General features: G+C 45.5%; 2 protein-coding genes across 6 annotated transcripts in view; both read left to right on the forward strand.

Moving 5' to 3' along the window:
* GPR107 (G protein-coupled receptor 107) overlaps nucleotides 1-11,690 on the forward strand; it is a 48,734-nt gene extending 37,044 nt beyond the window's left edge. For 2 of the 4 annotated variants that reach the window (XR_014521386.1, XM_083485196.1), the window contains 3 exons: nucleotides 1,983-2,066; nucleotides 4,082-4,206; nucleotides 7,954-11,690. Coding sequence is in view for 1 of the 4 variants with exons in the window: in XM_083485196.1 (XP_083341322.1) it covers nucleotides 1,983-2,066; nucleotides 4,082-4,206; nucleotides 7,954-8,053 (309 nt within the window). In the remaining 3 variants the exon portion in view is untranslated. Of the gene's footprint in view, nucleotides 1-11; nucleotides 2,067-4,081; nucleotides 4,207-7,953 lie in introns of all 4 variants that reach the window. The other 2 variants (XR_014521384.1, XR_014521385.1) reach the window with 2 other exon arrangements.
* Nucleotides 11,691-20,387: 8,697 nt separating this feature from the next.
* Nucleotides 20,388-22,524, forward strand: part of NCS1 (neuronal calcium sensor 1) — a 61,669-nt gene continuing 59,532 nt past the window's right edge. The window contains exon 1 of one of the 2 annotated variants that reach the window (XM_083485418.1): nucleotides 20,388-20,623. The gene's annotated coding sequence lies outside the window, so the exon portion shown is untranslated. The remainder of the gene's footprint in view (nucleotides 20,624-22,524) is intronic. The other variant, XM_083485420.1, reaches the window with a different exon arrangement.

The following is a 22,524-nucleotide window of genomic DNA, read 5'->3' on the forward strand; positions in this document are numbered from 1 at the left end:
CTTATACACAGAAAAATACGGTATCTTTGGGCACCAGGCAAAAATGTTTCTCTTTAACTAGTCCTTTTTCTGATTAACATTCCATGCCCTTTTAAATCTGTTTGAGGAAGGGGGATTATTGGTTTGTTGTATTTTTGTTTTATTACGTATTTTGTGTTTTCGTTTTATATTTTTATGTTGTGAATTGCCCTGTGGCATTCAGATGACGAACAGTATACAAATTTAATAAATAATAATGCTAAATCTTCACTGACCTGGTGGCTTCAGATGTTGTTGGGCCACTGCTCCCATCATCCCTGATCATTGGCTGGGCTGACTGGGGAGTAATTGGAGTTGGGAGTTCATCCACATTGCAGGGGATTGCATTAGATGACCCTTTGGGTCCCTTCCAGTGCTACAGTTCTGTGATTCTGTGAACATCCGCAAGGGACCAAGGGGAACTGCTTTGTAAAGAGCCCCGGTTCCATATTGTCTGTGCTGATAGGCAGCAGATCTCCAGGGTCTCAGGCAGGGAACCTCTCCCACTCCTACCTGGAAATGCCCATGTGGATTGGACCTGGGACCTTCTGTGTGCAAATCATGTGCTGTTAGAATTTCCAGTGTGCAGAGCATGGCTTGTGTCTCTTGCCAGAGGGTAGACTTCAGTTGCTGCAGTCACACACACTGAGATGCTTGTACAGTAAGAAAACAGCAAAGTTGTTTATTATAGGAAGCTTGTCACTTGGTTGGAAATGGTTTCAAGTTCTAAGCTAACTCACTAATCTAGAGAAGACAAAGACAGCCATGCTGTATCCTTTGTTCTCACAGAATAGATCAAAGATTACCTCTTGAGAGAGAGAAGTAGAAGGAGGAAATTGCAAACAGGATGCAGCCTAGGATGTATCAGTCTAACATTAAAGAGATAGGAAGGTTAGCACCATAGGTCAAAGGTACAGGGACAGTCTGGGAATCTGGGAGTCTGTTGCTCTGTTTTAACCCTGTGCAAAACCCTCTCAGCAAGCTCATTGGCACCCAAACTTCCGTTGTGTGTGCTCTGCTACTGAGCTACCAGTGAAGGACAGACTGCCCTGAGAGACCTGGAGAATTGAGTATTAGATTGGTCCTACCCTGGTAAGTGCCTGGATGGGAAGTCTGCTTGGATGCCGCCACCCCCGCCCCTCCACCCACCATAAGCCACATTGAGTTTTCTGAAACGAGGTGGTTTCAGTTATAACTGTTGCCAAATGCCTTGCCTCTCTGGCAGGAGAAGAAGAATATGCTTGTTGGGCAGTCCCTGCGTGAGGTAATTATCTTCCCTAGAAGGCACCAGCCCATTGAAACAAAAATGGGATCCATCAAAATTAGTAACAGGTTGATTCGCTGTGACTCAAATGATTAGATGGAAATCAAGCGCTGCCATTCCTCCAATTCCACCTTTGTGAGAGGCATTCCCAGCCGACTTACAGATGCATAGAAAGCCCATCCATTGCACACTGAAATCGCATGGTTTCCCCCTAAAGAATCCTGGGAGCTGTAGTTTGTTAAGGGAATTCTGAATTTGAGCTATGTGATGGGGAAACTACCGCTCCCAGTATTCTTTGAGGGAAAGCCATTTGTTTATTTGTGTATTGCATTTATATCCCACCCTTATTTCCAAGGAGCTCAGGGTAGCATACATGGTTCTCCCCCTCCTCATTTTATCCCCACAACAGCCCTGTGAAGTAGGTTATAGGCTGGGAAGCAAGTTCATATGCAGTGAGCTTCATGAATCTGAGTGGGGATTTGATTCCTGGTCTCCCAGGTCCTAGCCCAAGACTCTGATCATTGCACCACACTGATTTTTCATGTGCTTTAAATGTGTGTTGGGTGTGCTTTCTATGTACGCTGTGGCTCTGCCCCAAATCCCTGGCGAGATTTTGATTTATTGGTGGGGCGTGAGTCTCTCAAGGGCTGTGTCTCCGTCGTTCTGACTGCTAACTCTGATCCTTTCCCTCTGCTCACAGATTGTGTGCTACATTTACTTCACGCGGATCATTGCTATTCTCATCAAGATCGCCGTTCCATTCCAGTGGAAGTGGCTGTACCAGGTATCCCACCCCCCACTCCAGCATGCTTCTTTCAAAGCTGTAACATAACATAAATCTATAATGGAAACCTATTCTTAAGCTTTGGCACTGGTAGCCAATATTTCAAGCCTGATGCCCCCCCCCCTCCTGAAATGTTGGTTCCCTCGCCCACTCTTTCCCCAGTTTTTTTTTCTTCCTGCAGGTTATTATACGCTAGGACTGAAAAGTAATTGCTTTATTGATCTCAGAACACACACATTCAAGAAATGCCCTTCAGACATTAATTGAGAACACAGAAAGGGTCAGGGAGAGATTATGGGGAAAGGGGGTGGGAACATCAGCAAGAAAAGCAAGCCCTAAATTGGAAAAAATATAAATGAAAACTACCCATAAACCAATAGAGATAATAATAATAAAAATACTTAAGGGTAACAGCCTCATACTTGGAAAGTCTAAGAAACAAAAAAGAGAATCATTTTAGTTTTGAAATTGGTTTTTGGTTTGTCCACCATCTTGATTAAAAATGGTGTCTAATTTTATCAGGACATAGATGAAAACCTTCTCGTTGGTCTTGGGAACCATCATGTAAAATTTGCTTGCAGTATCTTAAGAGGTGTCCAAATGCATAGCAAACAGGCAGGCAACTTTCCAAAACATATAGTAGATATACAAATCACATTACGATTGGAGCATAAATTTTTAATGGACAGCGTCTGATAAAGCTGTGTCAGAGCATCCAATTCACTGCTGACGATGGCAACACTTGCAAAATGTACGAAGGCATGATGGAAAGCCTTTGAACCAACAGTCAGGAAAAACTGCACCTTTGAAAACCTTGCCAGGAGAGATCATCACAGACCACAGCAAGCAGATGAAGCGATGAGCAGAGCACTATCTAGAACTGTACTGATGGGGAAATGTGGCTGCTCACACAGCAATCGACGGCATCCAGACCCTGCCTGTCTTGGAAGAGCTGGACGTCTCTCCCTCCCTTGATGAGCTGAAGAACACCATCAACTCTCAGGCATGCGGTAGAGCCCCAGGACAGGAAGGATTCCTAACAGAAGTGCTGAAAGCCAGCCTCAATTCCTCCCTCGTGACACCTCCACGGCCTCCTCTTCCAATGTTGGGGGCAAGGATCCATGCCACAAATCATACACAACTCCAGCATTGTGACCCTTTACAAAAACTAAAGTGACTGCCGTGACTGCAACAACTACCGTGGGAGCTCCTTGCTTTGTCCTGTGGGAAAAGCCTTGTAGTTCTCAACAGATTACAGTCACTCACTGACAGGGTCTGTCCCGGGTCATTATGCAGCTTTAGAGCTCAGAGGTCAGCAGCTGACACGATTTTCTCACTGTGTCAGCTGCAGGAGAAAAGAGCAGAGAGGCCTGTTGTGCATTGCCTTCATAGACCTGATGAAGGCCTTTGACCTCATCAACCAAAAAGGACTCTTCACACTGTTCCACAAGTTAGAATGCCCACCTTAGCTCCACAAGATGATTGTGTCCTTCTACAAGAACATGTGTGGCACTGTCCAGTATGATGGCTTATTCTTGGACACCTTACCTATAAAGAGCTTTATGGAAGTGAGTTTTGGTAAGCTTACAACCGCCAGGAGCAATGCCTTGATGCCCCATTGCCTTCCACAAATGCTGCATCAGGAAGATTTTAGGCATCACATGGCAGGACAGTCCCAAACAAAGATGTGCTCTCCCAAGCCCACATTCCCAACATGCTCACACCCCTTTCTCAGTGACGTCTATGCTGGCTTGGTCATGCCCACAAAATGGAAGATGGCAGGATCCCCAAGGACATGTTCTATTCAGGACAGACCCACTGAAACTAACCAGCTTTCCATACCTGTGCTAGGCTAGACGGAACAATGGTTTCACTTGGATTAGAGTTGCTTCATATGTAAGCACATGTGATCGTAACTTCAGCAGTAGCTGACTCCATGAACTAAGAGCCCCATTTGGGTGGGAGTCCTGTTGCCTAGCAATCTTTTCCAAGTGCCCCTCTCTTCTTTGTTGCAGCTGCTGGATGAAATGGCCACCTTGGTGTTCTTCGTCCTCACCGGGTACAAGTTCCGGCCTGCCTCTGACAACCCCTACTTGCAGCTCTCTCAGGACGATGATGATGTCTTGGACATGGAAGCTGTGTAAGGGGCCTGTTTCCTTGTAATAATTTATATTAAGATTTTAAGTATTGCTTTATACAGTACATGTTTTTTTTAAGGGGGGAAACAGATAAATTAGGACTCTGCAATTTGTCTCTTGATTTTGGTGCATTCTGATTACAACAGATATTATGTGACTCTCGCTGCTGTTGGGTGTGTCTGGAAGAATCAATGTTAGACATTGATTCAATCTCAACATTTCTGTTTAATACAGTCCCGACTCTCTCTCTTTCCAAAATTCAAACCCTTCAGTACGAAATGTTCTCTGGAGCAGTGGCAGAAATGGCAGGAAAGGGGGCATCCCTTAATGTCACTTATGATCCCTCCCTCCCCACCACTTCAACAATTAATATATAATTTGAAACCCAAAGGGTACTTTTGTAGTGCAGGACTTCTACTAGAAAGGAAGACCAATAAATAGGGAGCAGTTACAATTGGTATATTATGATCCAAATCTTAGCTGACTCCATCTGGGACAAACTTTACGTGATCCCTCATTCAAACCCAGGTGATTTTGAATGTTGGTCCACCTGGGAAAGGATTTGCAGCAGCAATGTGTGAAGCATTGCTACAATCTACTTTAGGCAATCCAAAGAGTATTTTGCATATTGGGATTCCTGCCCATCTCCTGTGGAGTCAGCCTGGCCTACATGGAGCAGCAAGGTGGGGAATTGGGTGAGAGGTGTGTTGAATCAGAAGCTCCTAACAAGGTGGGTGGTCCCACGATCTGCTCTATCCTGTTAGGTCAGGAATGGGGAACTCGTGGCGCTCCAGATGTGGTTAAATCTCCTCTCATCCCCAGTCAGTGGGGCCTATGTCAAGGGATGATAGGAACTTGGAACAAGACCTAGGTCACAGGTTCTCATACCCACGTTAGATGTTTTGGGTGGCTCTTGTTCTTGACTCATGTTGCCCAAGATATATGGTTCCAGATCCATTATCTAGCTATCTTTTAGTGTGGCAGACCCCACACTTTGGAACTCCCTGCCTATTGACATCTGGCAGCTGCCTTCACTTTATTCTTTTTGGCATCTCTAAAAGCAAGCCTATCCTGACATGTAGAACGTTGATATGTGTTTTAATCTGCTTTATAGCTTCACATTGGTTTCATTTTTCTTTAAATGTTTTAAATAGTTGTTTTTGTTTGCTTATCATTTCATTGCTTTATACCTTTCATAAACCACTTCAGTGCTTTATTACAATCAGAAATTGGCAGGCCTGCGGGTGAGGCAGGAGGCTGAATTTGATGGATGGGTGGAGCCACCCACCTGTCAAATCATCTGGCATCTCAATGGCTCTCTTTAGCATTTCAAAGGGACTAGCCTACAGTGTGAAAACAAAATTTGCATTCTTTGCTCTGCTTGCTTTTGTCTCTGGCCTTGTCCACCACTTGCATGTGGCCCTTCGAAAGTTGCCTTGAAGCAAATGTGGCTCTTGGGTTGAAAAAGGTGGGAGGTGATGTTCCATGCTCCAGTTTCAGCCTTCCACTGACTCTTGTCCAGTGGCTAAAGTCTTACACCTTTACTCCCCAAAAGGATCTTGGGATGATTGTCCTGTGAAATGCTCTTGAGCTCTGCTCTGTGTCCCTGTCAGCAGGATCAAAGGTCTGTTTGCTGGCTTTATGTCCCCTGACGAGAATGATTCTTCTAGACATCTGAATGCCGCAGATGTCTTGCAAAAGCTTTAAATCTAAACTCCCAGGACTGCTGACCTGTTAGAATTTTTCTTCCAAGGCTGCTGAGCCAGCTGCAAATAGAGTGTTAAAGCTTGGACATTTGTTGCTTGTGAAGGTGGTGGAAGCAAGGACCGAAATCCTCCAATGCAGCCCTCCCTGGTCATTGCACCAAAGATCATTGACATGTTCATCATCAGTATTATTATTAATTTATTGCTCACCATTCAACCTAAGGTCTCCAGGGACTGTCTGTGTGGCAGGGGGTACAACACAACATTAGAAACAGTTGAAAGCAACTTATAACCACAAATATAAGGCGGGTCATGAAACGTACACTTCAAGTGTCAAGAGGCCAGCGTCTTCAGCACCCTTTGGAAGCTATGCAGTGAAGATGCCAGACACACCTCTGTGGGGACGGAGTTCTACCACTCAGGTGCCGCCACAGAGAAGGCCCTCTCCTTCATTTAATCCCTACAACAATCCTGTGAGGTTTGTTGTGAGTGGGGATTTGAAACCTTATCTCCCAGGTCTTAGACCAACACTCTAACCACTACAGCACACTGACTGGTTGCTGTCCAAAATATTGGGGTCAAATAGATTCCAGTTGGGACGTGGGTGGTGCTGTGGATTAAACCACAGAGCCTAGGACTTGCCGATCAGAAGGTCGGCAGTTCAAATCCCCGTGACGGGGTGAGCTCCCGTTGCTCAGTCCCAGCTCCTGCCAACCTAGCAGTTCGAAAGCATGTCAAAGTGCAAGTAGATAAATAGGTACCGCTCTGGCGGGAAGGTAATGGTGTTTCCGTGCGCTGCTCTGGTTCGCCAGAAGCGGCTTAGTCATGCTGGCCACATGACCCGGAAGCTGTACGCCGGCTCCCCTGGCCTATAGAGCGAGATGAGCGCGCAACCCCAGAGTCTGTCACGACTGGACCTAATGGTCAGGGGTCCCTTTACCTTTACCTTTAGATTCCAGTTATTCATTTATTTTTCAGGATTGTGTATATGGTGTAATTCCATGTGGATGCAGTGTGGGGGAGGCACCTCCAACAATGTTTTACTCAGAGTAGACCCATTAAAATCAATGTACCTCAGTTAGTCATGGCCATTTGTTTCGGTGGGTTCACTCATGAGAAGGGGTGACATTGGATGCAACCCAGAATTCATTCAGGTGGTCTTTGCCCCTAAAGACCTGGCGAACCCTTGCCTGATCTTCTATTTGCTGAATGGAGCAGTGCCTTGACAGCCTGATGATGATGGATGATGATGAGTTCTTTGGGATTGCAACTCCCAGAGGTGTCACTGTGTTTAGCCCATTGCAACAGAAACCACAGAAGTTGTCTTGTGGAGTAATAGACTATTCCACAAGTACCGTGTATGTGTGTAGGGGGGGGGGTTCTTGCAGAAGCTAACTGCGGTATGTGTAATTTTTGCAGAGAACCAAGAACATACAAATGAGAGTCAGCATGGTGTAGTGGTTAGAGTGGGACCTTAGGGTGAAGAGCCAATAATTAATAATAAAAATAGTGTAGTAAGCCTGCAACCTATGTGGGGGTTATGTTTCAGAGATGGCTGCTAAAGCCAAAATTGTGTATTGTCAAAACAGATTGGGTTCAATGGCAGGTGAGATTTCCCAGGTCTTTTTTTGCTGGATACCTGCCCCCTTTCCACCTCCTTTCTAATATATATGATATATTGTTTGTTTCTTAGTCTGTACGCAGCTTTGAGATTTTTTTTGGGGGGGGGATGCTTTTAAATAAGTAAAGCAGCTTCGTTGAGTCTAATCCCAGCTGGGAGAAAGGGGTGGGGAATGGGGTGCAGGCAATGCTTTTGCTTGTGGCACATGCGCCTGCGAGTCTTTTGTCGGCAACCCACAGATTGCCACATCTTTTTGATGGGCACTCTTTTCTTTTTTAACTAAATTATCTCTCTTGCACCCAGGAATGGGTTGTCGGGGGGGGGGGGGGCTTCCCACCATGCAGCCCTGGTTGGGGCAAGAATAGTCCTGAAGTGTTGCCTTATCTCTGAGCAATTTTTTTCTGCTCTCCTCCTCCCCACAGGGTGACAACTTCGGGGGTCATGGAAGGTATGAAGAAAGTCAAGAAGGTGGTCAATGGCTCATCGTCGGAGCCCCAAGGCGAGAGGGAGAGTGCTGCATGATGGAGTCAATACTTTCACCACCACCTCCGTTTCTTCTTCTCTCCCTTCTGCGCCCCCCACCCCACCCCCAAAATTAGGACAAGGCAGCACTTTCAGATAAACTTTAATTTATTGATTTTCTGCTTCCCTCAACAGAAGGGGAGCGAGTTGAGTTTCCTGATATGGGAACTGGAGAACATAGGGCAGTGGGAAATGGCGGCCGGGGGTGGGTGGGGGCAAAATCCTGTGCAAAATTGAGAGAGAATCACAATCCTGCGTATTCATTTGTCCTGAGGATTTGTGGCTCTTCTAGAGCCTTGCAAGAAAGCTCTCCTGTTTTATGGTGATGGCAGATTTGTTTTAATTTTTTTAACCTTTTAACACATTTTTGCTAAAGTTTTTTAACGCTCCTCCTGCTTTCTTTCGGAAACTTGACTGTGAGAAAGAAAATAGAACCATCAGTTCTATTTGGCTCTTTGGGACACAACTTCCAAATGTGAAAAAACCTGGTGAAAGTTGTATATGTAAAAGTATATATGTAGTATCTATATTTTATATGATGCCTTCCGACATGCACCCCTCCCTGCAATGTGTAACCTTTTGTGTGTGCTGGGGAGATTTGACAAAATGGTTTTAAAGGTGTTGGGTGTGGCGCAGGGGAGATCTTTTGGGGTTTACTTGTAAATGTTGTGCTGAGTTTAGGCATCTTTTTCTCTCCCCCTTTTTCATTTGAATGGGGAGCAAATAGGAATTCTGCCTCCAGATAGGAATAGGAATGTTTTCTTTCTTTTTTCTTCCTTTTTTGAGACCAAGGCTTGCTTACTACCCTCTTTAATGGTGTGGACCAAAAAGCTGGGTCCCATTTTAACTCTATGCAGTTCCCTCAAGGGGTTCCGAATATGTGCAATGGAGTGGGGGGATATTCACTGAATTATTATTATTATTATTATTGTTATTATTATTATTATTCTCCCCCTTTGCTGAAAAGTGGTGAGGTCAGGTTTCAAATCCCCGCCCCAAATAAATTACTGCATATAAGGAGTGATCCATGAACAGCTGCTCCTAGAGGGTTTCTTGGCTAGAGGATCAGTGAAGCCGAGCTCCCCAAATTCTTGGGAATACTCTCAAGAAAGGAACCCCTGCTGTTTGCTTTCATATGTGAAATGGGGTGATTCACAAGCAGTGCAAGAAATCTCTCTTTGCATTGAGAAAACAGCCTGAGCAGGTCTCTGACCTCACAACGGAAATTCTGTCTTCAGTCTGTGAAGAGAACATCAGCCTTTTCTCTTTTTTTGCTTATGCATTGTGAGCTAAAACCCCTTCTCCCTCCTCTCCCAGTGCCCCCTTCTCCACCTGGCTGGCTTGGGGATAATGTGTGGAAATTGCGTTGCCCTTGGGCAGAGCAAATGTGAGCTGGCAAAGCAGGTGAGCAGAGAGAGAGTTTGTTCACCTGGCAGCTGGAGGGACCCCTGGGGTCTCCAGTCAAGAAGATAAGTTTGTATGAAGGGTTACAAAGAAAAGCTGCATCCTACCATTTAGATGTGCTGGCTTCTGGAAGAGCGGGATCAACGAGTGACCTGCTGTTGAATCAGGAGCCATGCGGTCCTAAGAGCCTTTCTTCTTGTTTATTGTGAATGAGGTCTCTTCAAACAGCAGCTGGCAAGCCCAGAAGTGTCAATACATGTCTTCTGTGCTCATCCAAAGTTGTGCTCTCTCCCAAAGTTTGCATGAAGGACACACAAAGCTATCTCAAAGAGAGGCAGGGTATCGTCTTCCCACAAGAACAGCCCTATCAGCCTCAAGATGCCATTGGTGTTGAACTCCGCCGCTCAGATATTTGGTGGGGCCACCGGCCAGGATCATAGCATCTTGAGCTCTGGTATGGCTTGCCCACTAAGGGTTCATTCAGCAGCCATCAGCCTTGCTTCGGCCAGCCAGAATCTCCCAACTTCAGTCAGCCCATTAGAAGTTTTGTTGATGGACAAATGGCAACGTCAGTAGTTTGTGTTGAAGTTGAGGAAGAGGCCATCTTTTGACACTACAATCTCCACATATCCCACTCCTTTCCTTGTCTTCCACCTACCCATCCTTCCTGCAGAATAAAGGAACTGGACAAAAAGCACTACCCCCCCCCCAAAAAGCCATGCCTCTCAGTAGATTGCAACATAGTGCTAATGCAAATGTTCCACCAGGGAAGGAATTTTCCTTGTCCATTGGAACATCCTCCCCCCACCGCCACAGTATACACCCCTAAGTCTGTTACAGAGATTCCCCTGATCCTCTGGCGCCAATCTGGGGACAGTGCACAGCTTTTATAGGAGGAGGCAGGGGAAAGTCCTACTGTACAAGTAGAAATCATTCTGCTAACACAATTACTTAGTTGGATGCTCTGGGTTGAAGCTTTATAAGGCTTTGGGTCCAGCTGGCCTGTAAGCGGAGGAGAGATTGCAAGAACAAGAGCTTTCCATTGGGCTGAGAGTGGGAAGTGTTTCTTGGCCTGCAGCAGAACAGGAGCTGGCAAATACAAGTATGGGGGGCTCAGTCAGTCACTCTTCCACTCGTTGTCGAAACCCAACGCTTTTAAATGTTGTCGACTCTGAATCATACTATTGATGTTTTTTAAAAATGGGCACGTTGTTTTGCGGGGGGGGGGGGAGTGGATGACTCCCCACCCAACTGATGTTTCATCTTCATCCTAAAATGAGCTCAGCTTTCCTCTCTATGTGTTTCACCCACTCCTCTCTTTGACAGCCAAATCTTTTGGACAAGCAGCCAAGAGAGAGTTTTCTCCACCCAGTGTGTTCCCTTCAAATGATGAGCCCACTGGTTAAAAAACCAGGACTGTGCCACTTTTTTAAAAATAAAAAAGTATCCCTTTTTAAAGGTGGGCAGGAAGAAGGAACAGCTTCTCTCGCTCCCAGTTCCTCCTTTCTCCCTCTGGAATCCATTGTGCAACTGCTCTAGAACCCATTATGTGACTGTGCTGGAACCTATGTTTTCTTGCAGTGAGCACTCGTACCAGGTGTGTCCTCACTCCCAGTGGAGATTTTGGCATCTCACATTGAAAAAAGGAGCTTGCACCATCCACATCAACCCAGGGGATAGTCCTGCTTTCTTTTTGTAAACACCTGAAGACCTGTGTAGGTGGAGGACCAATTAGGTAGCTTAGCAAAGAGACTTGGTTAATCTCAGAAAATAGGTCCGCATGATTCCTGATTTATTTATTTATTTGTAACATGGGCTACACCTGCAGCCCTCCGGATGATTTGGACTACAACTCCCATTGTCCCTGGATAATTGGCCTTGCTGGCTGCTGGGAGTTGGAGTCAGATAACATCTGGAAGGTCACAGGTTCCTTCACCGCTGGAACTTTTAGAAATTAAAATAATAGATCCTTTTTTCAAAAAAAGAAAAAAAGAAAGGTGTGCAGTTTATTTTATTGGGTGCTTCAAACATCTGTGTATTCCTTCATGAATCTCTTCATGTTTTAAAGTTGTTGTTTTTTAACCTTTTATCAAAATAGATATATGAAATGGCAGTATTTCTGTAAAGGGGAGCAGGGGGCAATACCAATCAGGGGACCTTTTCTCTCTCTATGTAATGTGGTTTTTCTGATATGGAAGAGATGTACAAAATAAAAGACTTGATGACTAGGAAACTTTCTCCTGGGCTGCTTTATTTAAAAATTGACTTCCTCCTGGGCTGGGTTGAACTGCTGTGAGAGACATGGTTCATATTGACATATCCTATAGCCAGTACAGGGAGTGGTTAAAGGAGGAAGGGGGGTTTCCTTTTAGACACTGCTGGTGGGCTTCCACAAGCATCTGTCCAGCCAGTGAGAAACTGGATTCTGGACTCGGATTTTTTTTCCCTTACTCCCTCTTGGTTGCACTAAAGCATCACAGGGATGAGGACAAATAAAAGAAAGTCCTTCTTCACTCAGTGCATAGTTAAACAATGGAACTTGTCCCCCCTGGAGGCAGTGGTCACCACCAATTTGGATGGCTTTAAAAGAGGATTGGACAAATGCATGGAGGAGACGGATATTAATGGCCACTAGCCACAATGGCTCTGCTCTGCTTTTGAATACCAGTTGCTGGAAACCACAGGAGGGAAGCATCCTCTTGTAGTTGAATCCTGCTTGTGGGCTTCCTGTAGGCACCTGGGTGGCTACTGAGAGGACAGGATTCTCAACTAGATGGGCCAGCAGGGCTGTTACGTTCTGTCTCCGCTGTCAGAGGCAATATGTCTCTGAACACCACTTTCTGGGGAGAGTTGCTGTTTCACCCAGGTCCTGCAAGTGGGGCATCTGATTGGCCACTTCGAGCTGGGTGGACCCCAGTGGACTGATTTAGTAGAAGGAAGGGTCTTTGCATCTTTTGATCATGCCTAGTAGCTGTTGATAGCCTCATCCTCCGTTAGACAAGATGACCCTTGTGGTTCCCTTCCAACTTTACAATTCCATGATTCTATTATCCTTTTAATTATGCTTGTGTGAATATCCTGCTAAGTCTGTCCTGGGTTGCTCACCATTCTGCGACGATCTGTGTGTCGATTATCCTTTGGTGTAATGTCTTCCTCCCCCCTCAAATGCCCTCATTTCAAGATGTTTGGCACACCTCCCTTCCTTCAGGCTGATAGGCGTCTTCATCTGTATTTCTGCCTGTCAGATATTTCGAACTAGGGCAGCACAGTTTTTAATCAATGCTTTTCAGTGGCAGTGTTAAGAACCTCCCCCACCTTCCCTTCTGTCTCTTACCTACCCTTCTGCCCTGTTTGGTGAATTTCTGCATTTGGAAATAAGATTGTAAGAAGTGCCTGCTGGATCAGGCCTGGTGGGCTGATGGGAACTGGAGTTCTACAATAGAGAGAGAGAATCGCCTCTGATCTAAGGAGAGGCGTTCCCTTCAAGGAGCTAAAGGCAGCATACATTATGCTCCACCTCATTAAATCACAGAACAGACTTCTCACGTCCTGGTGGGATGACCTTGCTCACCCAGGCTGGCCACTGGATCCTCCTGAACAGGAAAAAACAAAGTAGGACTTCAACTGCTTGAGTGACAAGATGTGACACCTGATTTTCTTGGATCATGGAGATTTAGATAATGCTTAGAAGAGACTGGGCACATAAAGGTAAACGTAACGGTAAAGGGACCCCTGACCATTAGGTCCAGTCGTGACTGACTCTGGGGTTGTGGCGCTCATCTCACTTTATTGGCCGAGGGAGCCGGCCTACAGCTTCCGGGTCATGTGGCCAGCATGACTAAGCAGCGCACGGAAACACTGTTTCCCTTCCCGCCGGAGCAGTACCTATTTATCTACTTGCACTTTGACGTGCTTTCGAACTGCTAGGTTGGCAGGAGCAGGGACCGAGCAACGGGAGCTCACCCCATCGCGGGGATTCGAACCGCTGACCTTCTGATCGGCAAGTCCTAGTCTCTGTGGTTTAACCCACAGTGCCACCCGTGCTTATTTACACAGCCTGTAGTTAAACTATGGAACTCACTCCCATGCAGGGGTTCCAATAAAATATTGGGGGACCCACGGAAGCGCTACCCAACATAATCACATGACGCAGTACAAAGACACAGTGCATAGACACAAATATTTTATTGGGGGAGCAAAGGCACCTCGGTTCCTAGGAGTTGGCTCCTCTGCTCCCACAGAGCAGACCACCAACATGGATGACCACCAGACAGTTATGACCACCAACATGGATGGCTTTAAACGAGAAGGCTATTGATGGCTACTAGCCGTTATGGCTTTTCTCTGCCTCCGCAGTTGCAGGCAGCAATGCTTCTGAATACTAGTTGCTGGAAACCACAGGAGGGGAGGGTGTACTTGCACTTGAATCCTGCTTGTGGGTTTCCCACAGGCATCTGATTGGCCACACAGAGCAGGATGCTGGAGTAGGAGGGCCACTGGCCTTTACCCAGCAGGTGGCTCTTATTGTTTCTCAACCCCAGTGTAGATAGACAATCCTGAGCTAGATGGACTCAGTGTAAGAAGAGGCCTGCATTCTCCACCACTTTTGCTTCTTGTCTCACCATAAGCTTTTTCTAACCCGCCTGCCACCCACCTGGAGTCACGAGTCATTGCAACAATGCGATGGCACATTGTGTCATGAGATGACACATGACACAGCTGGCTGTCAAATGCTTCAGATTACGAGTCAGAATATTGGCAGGTGGTAAATTTCACAAGAGCCTTGATTACTGAATTACAAGGAAGGACATTAGACGTTCCCAGAAGTTAGAATTGATCAGGGAGGGAAATGTATGTACTTTACTCTGAAGTCGTGCAACAGCAATATGAAGTCTCAGTCCTTTGGATCTGATATTAGCATAATTGCTCCTTGGGTTGAACCTGTTGAATATTACTCTTTAGATAGTGTCATTAATGCGAGCAGAAACTTACAGAGGACAGGGCCAGGTCCGTACCATCATTAGCTTAACAATCAAGCTTTGACTAGCTTTGAAAAGGCTCATAAAAAGCTCACAAAAAATAGAACCTTCCCACATGACTCTGACACAGAAACATTGCACATGCACTATGTAAAATAATAATGAACGTTCTCGCAAGAAAGCTGATAAAATGTGGGTTGAACAAGGTAACCATTTGGTGGATTTGTAGCTGGGCTGACTGACCGAACCCAGAGAGTGCCCATTAATGGTTCCTCATAATCTTGCAAAAAAATGACAAGTGGGGTGCTGCAGGGTTCTGTCCTGGGCCCATTGTTGTTCAACATCTTTATAAATGACTTGGATGAAGGAATTGAGGGGATGGTCATCAAATTTGCAGAGACACCAAACTGGGAGGGGTAACTAATGCCGCGGATGACAGAATCAGAATTCAAAATGACCTTAACGGATTGGAGAACTGGGCACAAGCTAACAAAATGAATTTCAATAGGGACAAACATAAAGTTTTGCACTTAGACAGGAAGAACCATCTAGATGCACAAATATAGGATGGGGGACACCTGGCTTGCTAGCAGTACATGTGAAAAGGATCTATGGGTCTTGGTGGACCACAAGCTTAACGTGTCAACAGTGTGATGCAACAGCAAAAAAAAGCTAATGCTATTCTAGGCTTCATCAACAGCATTATAGTGTCCAGATCAAGGGAAGTAATAGTATAACTTTATTCTGAATGTCAGTCAGACCACACTTGGAATACTGTGTCCAATTCTGGGATGTTGACAAGCTGGAAGGTGTGCAAGGAGGGCAACCAAGATATTCAAGGGTCTGGAAACTCAGGCTTATGAGGAGCGCTTGAAGGAGCTGGGTATGTTTAGCCTGGAAAAGAGGAGACTGAGAGGAGATATGATAGCCATCTCTAAATATCTTAAGGGCTGTCACATGGAGGAGGGAACATGCTTGTTTTCCCCTGCTCTGGAGGGTAGGACTCGAACCAATGTCTTCAAGTTGCAAGAAAGGAGATTCTGACTAATCGTTTGGAAAAACTTTCTGGCAGTAAGAGCTGGCAGTAAGAGCAGTGGAACAGACTCCCACAAGAGGTGATGGACTCTCCTTCCTAGGAGGTTTTTAAATAGAGGTTGGGTGGCCATCTGTCAGGGAGGCTTTAGTTGAGATTCCTGCATTAAGGCAGTTAGACTAGATGACCCCTGGGGTCCCTTCCAACTCTACAGTTCTATGATTCTACCCCTCTTCTCTCCACCCCTCTCCACCCCTCTCTTCTCTTTTTTTTTTTTTATAAAATTTTTATTGATTTTACAACACTTTTAAGAAAAACAAACAAACACTAAAAATGACAAACATACACGTATAATTTCAAACATATTTTCATAAACCTCTTTTCTTGGACTTCCCCATACCCCCCCTCTCTGCATCCCAATGTCCATAATTCAACTAGCAACTCCCAATTGTTACTTTCCAATCTTTATCATCTTAGTCCTCTTTTATAGTCTAGCCTTGTATCCCTGTACCCTTTTGCTTCTGGAAACCACAACATTTTAGCATTCATTAAGTTTATAGTAGTCCTTAAGATAGCTTTTAAATTTTTTCCAGTCTTCTTCCACCGTCTCTTTTCGTTGGTCACGGATTCTGCCTGTCATCTCGGCCAGTGTCATATAGTCCATCACTTTCATCTGCCATTCTTCCACAGTGGGTAAATCTTGTGTCTTCCAATACTTTGCGATGAGTATTCTTGCTGCTGTTGTGGCATACATAAAAAAAATTCTATCTTTCTTTGTCACCAATTGGCCGACAATGCCCAAGAGAAAGGCCTCTGGTTTTTTAGGAAAGGTACATTTAAGTACCTTTTTCATTTCATTGTAGATCATTTCCCAGAAGGCCTTAATCTTCGGGCATGTCCACCAAAGGTGACAAAAGGTACCTTCAGTCTCTTTACACTTCCAACATTTATTATCGGGCAAATGATAGATTTTTGCCAGCTTGACTGGGGTCATGTACCACCTGTATACCATTTTCATAATGTTTTCCTTTAAGGCATTACATGCCGTAAATTTAATACCGGTGTTCCATAACCATTCCCAGTCAGCTGACATAATGTTATGTCCAACATCCTGAGCCCACTTAATCATAGCCGATTTAACTGTTTCATCCTGTGTGTTCCATTTCAACAGCAAGTTGTACATTCTAGATAAATTCTTAGTATTGGGTTCTAACAATTCGGTTTCTAATTTTGATTTTTCCACCTGGAAACCGATTTTCCTATCCTGTTTAAAGAATTCCATTATTTGACGATATTGGAACCAATTTTCTACTTTATGCTTCAATTTCTCCTGACTTTGTAGTTTGAACTTATCTCCATCCTGTTCTAAAATTTCCCAATACTTCGGTCATCCGACCTCCATATTGAGCTTCTTCACTGCTTTAGCCTCCACTGGTGACACCCATCTAGGGGTTTTATTTTCCAATAGATCTTTATATCTTATCCAAACATTAAACAATGCTTTTCTAACAATATGATTTTTAAAGGCACTGTTAACTTTATCATACCAAAGATATGCATGCCAACCAAAAGCATTATTAAAACCTTCCAGATCCAAGATGTCCGTGTTCTCGAGGAGCATCCATTCTTTCAGCCAGCAAAAAGCTGCTGCCTCATAGTACAATTTTAGGTCCGGCAGGGCAAAACCCCCTCTTTCTTTAGCATCTGTCAATATCTTAAATTTAATTCGGGGCTTTTTGCCCTGCCAGACAAATTTCGAAATGTCTTTGTGCCACCTCTTAAAACATTCCATCTTGTCATCTCTTCTCTCCCAACCTGATACTGTATACAACATTAAAGCCTCACATCAAAGATAACTTGATCTGTAGAAAGACACTATGAACTGAAAGTAGAAATGCTGTATGTACTTTTGTAAACCAAGAAAATCTTCAATACAAACATGGTCAAGGGGATGGGGTGACCCAATGAGGAAATGTTCCAGCATTTGGGGCCTTCTTAGTTTAGAGAAAGAGGCATGATTGAAATTATGCATGGTATGCAGGAAGTGGACAGAGAGCGGTTTTTCTTCCTTTCTTATACAGTGGTACCTCTGGATGCAAATGGGATCCATTCTGGAGCCCTGTTTGCATCCTGAAGCGAACGCAACCTGTGTCCACATGTCTGCGGGTCACGATTCGCCGCTTCCGTGCATGCACGTGACATCATTTTGAACATGTGTGTATGTGCGAGCGGCGAAACCCAGAAGTAATGCACTTTGTTACTTCTGAGTCGCTGTGGATCGTAACCTGAAAACACTCAACCTGAAGCACATTTAACCCAAGGTATGACTGTATACATGATTTGGGGGTGTCCAAAGAAGCTGAATGTTTGAAGACTCAGGACAGACAAAATAAAGCATTTCTTCAAGTCCGTGCTTGGGCATCACCTATTTTGATGAGCCTGGGATAGAGTCAGTAGAGCATGAGACTGAATCTCAGGGTTGTGAGTTGGAGCCCCACCTTGAGAAAAAGATTTCTGCATTGCTGGGGGTTGGATAAAATGACCCTTGTGATACCTTCCAGCTCTGTGTTCCTATGCAGCACATGGGTAAACTACGAAACTTGTTCCTGCAAGCGCCAATTATGGCCACCAACTTGGATGGCTTTAAAAAGATTAGACAAATTCACAGAGGAGAAGAGGCTATCAGTGGTTGCTAGTCACAGATACCAGTTGCTGGAAGCCACAGAAAGGGAGAGTGGGACCTACTTGTGGGTTTCTCATTGGGGCATCTGGTCAGCCACTGTGAGAACAGATAGGCCAGTGGCCTGACCCAGGAGCCTCTTCTTATGTTCTTAATTTAAAATTCAGGGCAAGGGGGATATGGAGGAAACGGGTTTGTGCCACACCAATGTTCTGGGGGACAGTTCCCAGAGGAAGGGGTGACAATATAAAGAGTACAGTTTCTCTTAAGGCAGCAGAAGGTCTTTGGGATGCCTGGAGGTACAATATCATTGCAAAAGAGGCGAACTCTGCCAGTGTTGTCCTTGGCTTCTTCCCGGAGGCCAGGAAGGGCTGCCGAAGGCGTCTCTGGCTGCTGTGGTCTGGAACTGAATCATCTGGGGCAATCCTAAAATAGCCCTCCTGTGAGGTTGTGCCTTGCCAGTCAAGGAGTGGATCAATGGTGTGTCTGCAGATTGGAGACTGGAGGGAGCTTTCAACGGGCAAAGGAACCGCTTCTCAAAAAAATCAGGGGGCAGCAAAAACAGCCCTTGCGTATTGCCCTGAAGGCTCAGCTGGCATGGTTTTCAAGTGGATCCTTGAGATAATAGATTCATAGAATTCTAGAGCTGGAAGGATCCCAAAGGGCCATCAAGTCCTTTGCAAAGCAGGAATATCTATATGCCCAGCCCATCATTTAGCTGCTCCTGCTCAACAGCACTGCCCTAACTCATCAGCTGCCCACCCAAAGAGTACTTTGAGAGATATGGTTGGGATCTGCCACAAAATGTTGCAGTGGGTGTTCCTCTTCAGGGAACCAGTCAACCAACTATGCCCTCTTTCAATATATGCTATTCTGTCAGTTCTCCCACATACCCAGTTCAGTTCTCCATTCTCCCATTCACAAGTGCTTCATAATCAATGAATACTTAGTACACTCAGTCCTCATTGGGCTGTCTGTCTGTCTGTCTTTTTATTTATTTTATTTTATTTGTTAGGCCTTATTATGAATGCCAAAGGCATTGTTTTAAAAATGTTGCTGCATTACGTAACTTCATGTTATTCTTTTCCCCCATGAGTTGCCTTGAGCATTGTTTTTGACAGAAAGGAAGTACAGTGGTACCTCAGGTTAAGAACTTAATTCGTTCTGGAGGTCCAATCTTAACCTGAAACTGTTCTTAACCTGAAGCACCACTTTAGCTAATGGGGCCTCCCGCTGCCACCGCCATGCGATTTCTGTTCTCATCCTGAAGCAAAGTTCTTAACCTGAGGCACTATTTCTGGGTTAGCGGAGTCTGTAACCTGAAGAGTCTGTAACCTGAAGCGTATGTAACCCGAGGTACCACTGTATACAAATCAGTGGTGTTGTTTCCTTTGGAGTATCTATGGGAAGAGGTTGCTGGACTAGATGGTCCCCCTTTGGCCTGATCCAGCTGCAAGGCTCTTATTTATTATTTACTTATTGCAATTATATCCCACCTTTCCTCCAAGGAGATCAAGGTGGTGCCTGTGATTCCCCTTCCTCCCCATTTCATCATCACAACAACCCTGCAAGGTAGTATATGCCAAGAGAAAGTAACTGTCCCCAAGGTCTCCCAGGTCCTAGTCCCATGCTCTAACCACTGCACCATTCTGCCTCTCTTCTTAGGGTCCTACTGTCTCCTTGGGATGAGGCAGGTGAGAAATCTGAACCACACAGGTATTTTATTTTTCAATAAACATCTATTCAAAAGTAACAATACATCTTTGTCCACTGCTATGCTATCACAGAATGATCACTCCAATCCTCAGTCCCGCATCACTGTCATGTTGGCTTGTCGAATACCCTCAATAGGAACCTAACTACCGATCTGGTTTGCTAGACATTTTCAGTCAATATATCCCCTCCACAGACACCTCTGTGATGATGATGACATTGAAATACACCCTGTTCTTCTTCAATAAAAGAGAAAAAAGGAGACCAAATCAGGTAATTTAACATTGCAAATCTATTGCGGAATAAACCGTGTTAAAGGCTGCACTGCTAAATCAAATCCGCTTTTACTTTGACTATGACTGGAGTCCGTTTGACTGCCGCGGACCTTACTGCTGATCATTCCACAAAGCCTATCTCTTTGCTTACTCAATTCCTCCCGAATTAAGGGGCCACTCGGGGGAAGCCGCGATCCTCAGCGAAGCGCGCTTGCAGAGTGGCGGGGGGGTGGTGGTGGTGGGGAGTTAAGCAGTCCAGCTCTTACTACCGAAGCGGCTTCACCCCTGACTCGCGAGAAAGCCTCCCACGCTACCCCAGATCCTAGAAAGCGGAGTGGGCGAATTCGGATTGGCGCGTCGCCTTTTGGGAGCGGAGCCAATTCGGAGCCGCAGCGCGTCCCCCCCCCCCAACTCCGCTGCGCGGCCTCCTCCTCCTCCAGCCACGCCGAGGTTTCCCGGCAGCGGCAGCCGAGACCTTCCGCAGCGGTGAGTAGCCCAAGCGGGCTTCGATCGGGATACACGTGGCGCCTCCTTCTGCGCCTGCACCCCCCTCCCTTCCCAGCCCGCATTCTTGAATGGGAGCCCATTTGCCAAGGCTTTCCTCCATCAGAGGCTGGGAATCTCACTTGGTTGCATTGTCTTACCCGGAGCCAGTACTGTCTGCACTGGCCGGCATCAGGGGCTCACCAGGGTTTCAGGCAGTGTGTCTTTTCCTAGCCCTAACTGGAGATGCCAGTGATTGAACCTGGGACCTTACGCATGCAGTTGCTTGACTGCTGAGCTATGGCCTTTCACGTAAAAAAAAAGCAAGATTCTAGTCCTCATCATTCTTAGTAAAGAGCTGGGTTCCACAGGAAGCTGCTTCTTTCATAGCTGGGACATTCTACATGCAAAGCAGATGCTCCAACACTAAGCTATGGGTCCTGCGTTAAGCTGAGTAAGGTCACTGGTTCACCTAGCTCAGCATTTTATACACTGGTTGGCAGCTGCAGCTCTCCAGTTTTGTTTTGGTTTTTTTTGGGGGGGGGCAGGCAGGGACCCCTCAGCCCTACTGGAGATGCTAGTTAATTTGGGACATATGCTGAGAGTGCAGGGAAGGGAATCGTCCTTATAATCTTATTATATAAGCTACTTTGAAATGCACAAACAATGCCATTTTCCAAAGCCATCCTTTTAAGAGACTGTCTTGAGTGCATTCTGCTTCCTGCATCTGTAATTGGGAGGTAGTGACTAAATTGTGCATCTGAAGCGCCGCCTTTTGACCTAAAATGCCTTGTATCATCACTGGCAAAAGGGGGTGCAAGCTGGATCCACATTTCGTGTGCCTTTGGAAGAGAGACATTTGGTGGCCACGGTTACCAGAGTGGGAGGTGGGACAGCTCTGATGCCCGTGGCAGGTGCATGGTCTACCAGTGGGATGCTCTGCACATAAGAGCATAGCTCCAGTGCTCAGAAGCTTTTTCCGAATGCCCATGCATTACCTGGCCACGTTCAAGGTTCTTGTATTAATTAATTGTATTTACAACAGAGCTCAAAGTGGTGTACATGGCCCTCTTGATCTCCATATTAACCTTGTGTGGTAGGCTAGGCTGAGTTGGCAACTGGCCCAATTTCACTCAGTGAACTTCATAGTCGCATGAATATTTGGACCTCAGACTCCCAGGTTCTAGTCTGAGACACCAATCACAAGACCACACTGGCTCCCTATAATATCCTGGTGTATATCATTCCCTTCCTAAGCTTTAAGAGATATATGAAACCTTAATTTACAAGACCCTTAACTACTTGGGTCTGGGATACATTAAGGACTGCCTGATCCCTCATATCTGTGCCCAGTCAGTGGAGGAGACACTGCTGATGGTTCCCCGTGGCCCAGATTTCCACCAGGAGCTGTGTATTCAGTATCTACAGAGCTCCCGCTTGAATTCCGTTCTGTTGACCATCCAGTGCTTATGACCTTATTAAATTAAATCTTTATTTTTATGGTCAATGACCAGCACAGAGCCCCTTATCTGTTTTGGCGGGGCATGATCATCGCACCTGTAATGGAGAATGCCATTCTGGAATTAATAGGTGCCTGGATTAAAACTGTTATCTTCTGTTAAATAGTGGGTAGACATAGCAGACGACACAGCGATTTCTCCAAAGCAGCTCTTTATTTGTAAGCTGGAACAGAACTGAACAGCAAACAGCTCAGCCGTCCTGCTTTTATAGGCAGCCGGCTGTCAACATTGTAGCAACAACAACCCAGGGTTTCCCGCCTAAAATAGCTGACGTGGACCTGAGTGAAAACTACATACACAATACTCCTGGTGGCCAGGGTGAGAACTTCAATACATAACACCCCTCCCCACCGAGATAAGGAGTTAGTTACAATCGTAATGGTT

This window comes from Podarcis liolepis, assembly GCF_965112155.1.
Source record: "Podarcis liolepis genome assembly, chromosome: Z".
NCBI classification, from domain to species: domain Eukaryota; kingdom Metazoa; phylum Chordata; class Lepidosauria; order Squamata; family Lacertidae; genus Podarcis; species Podarcis liolepis.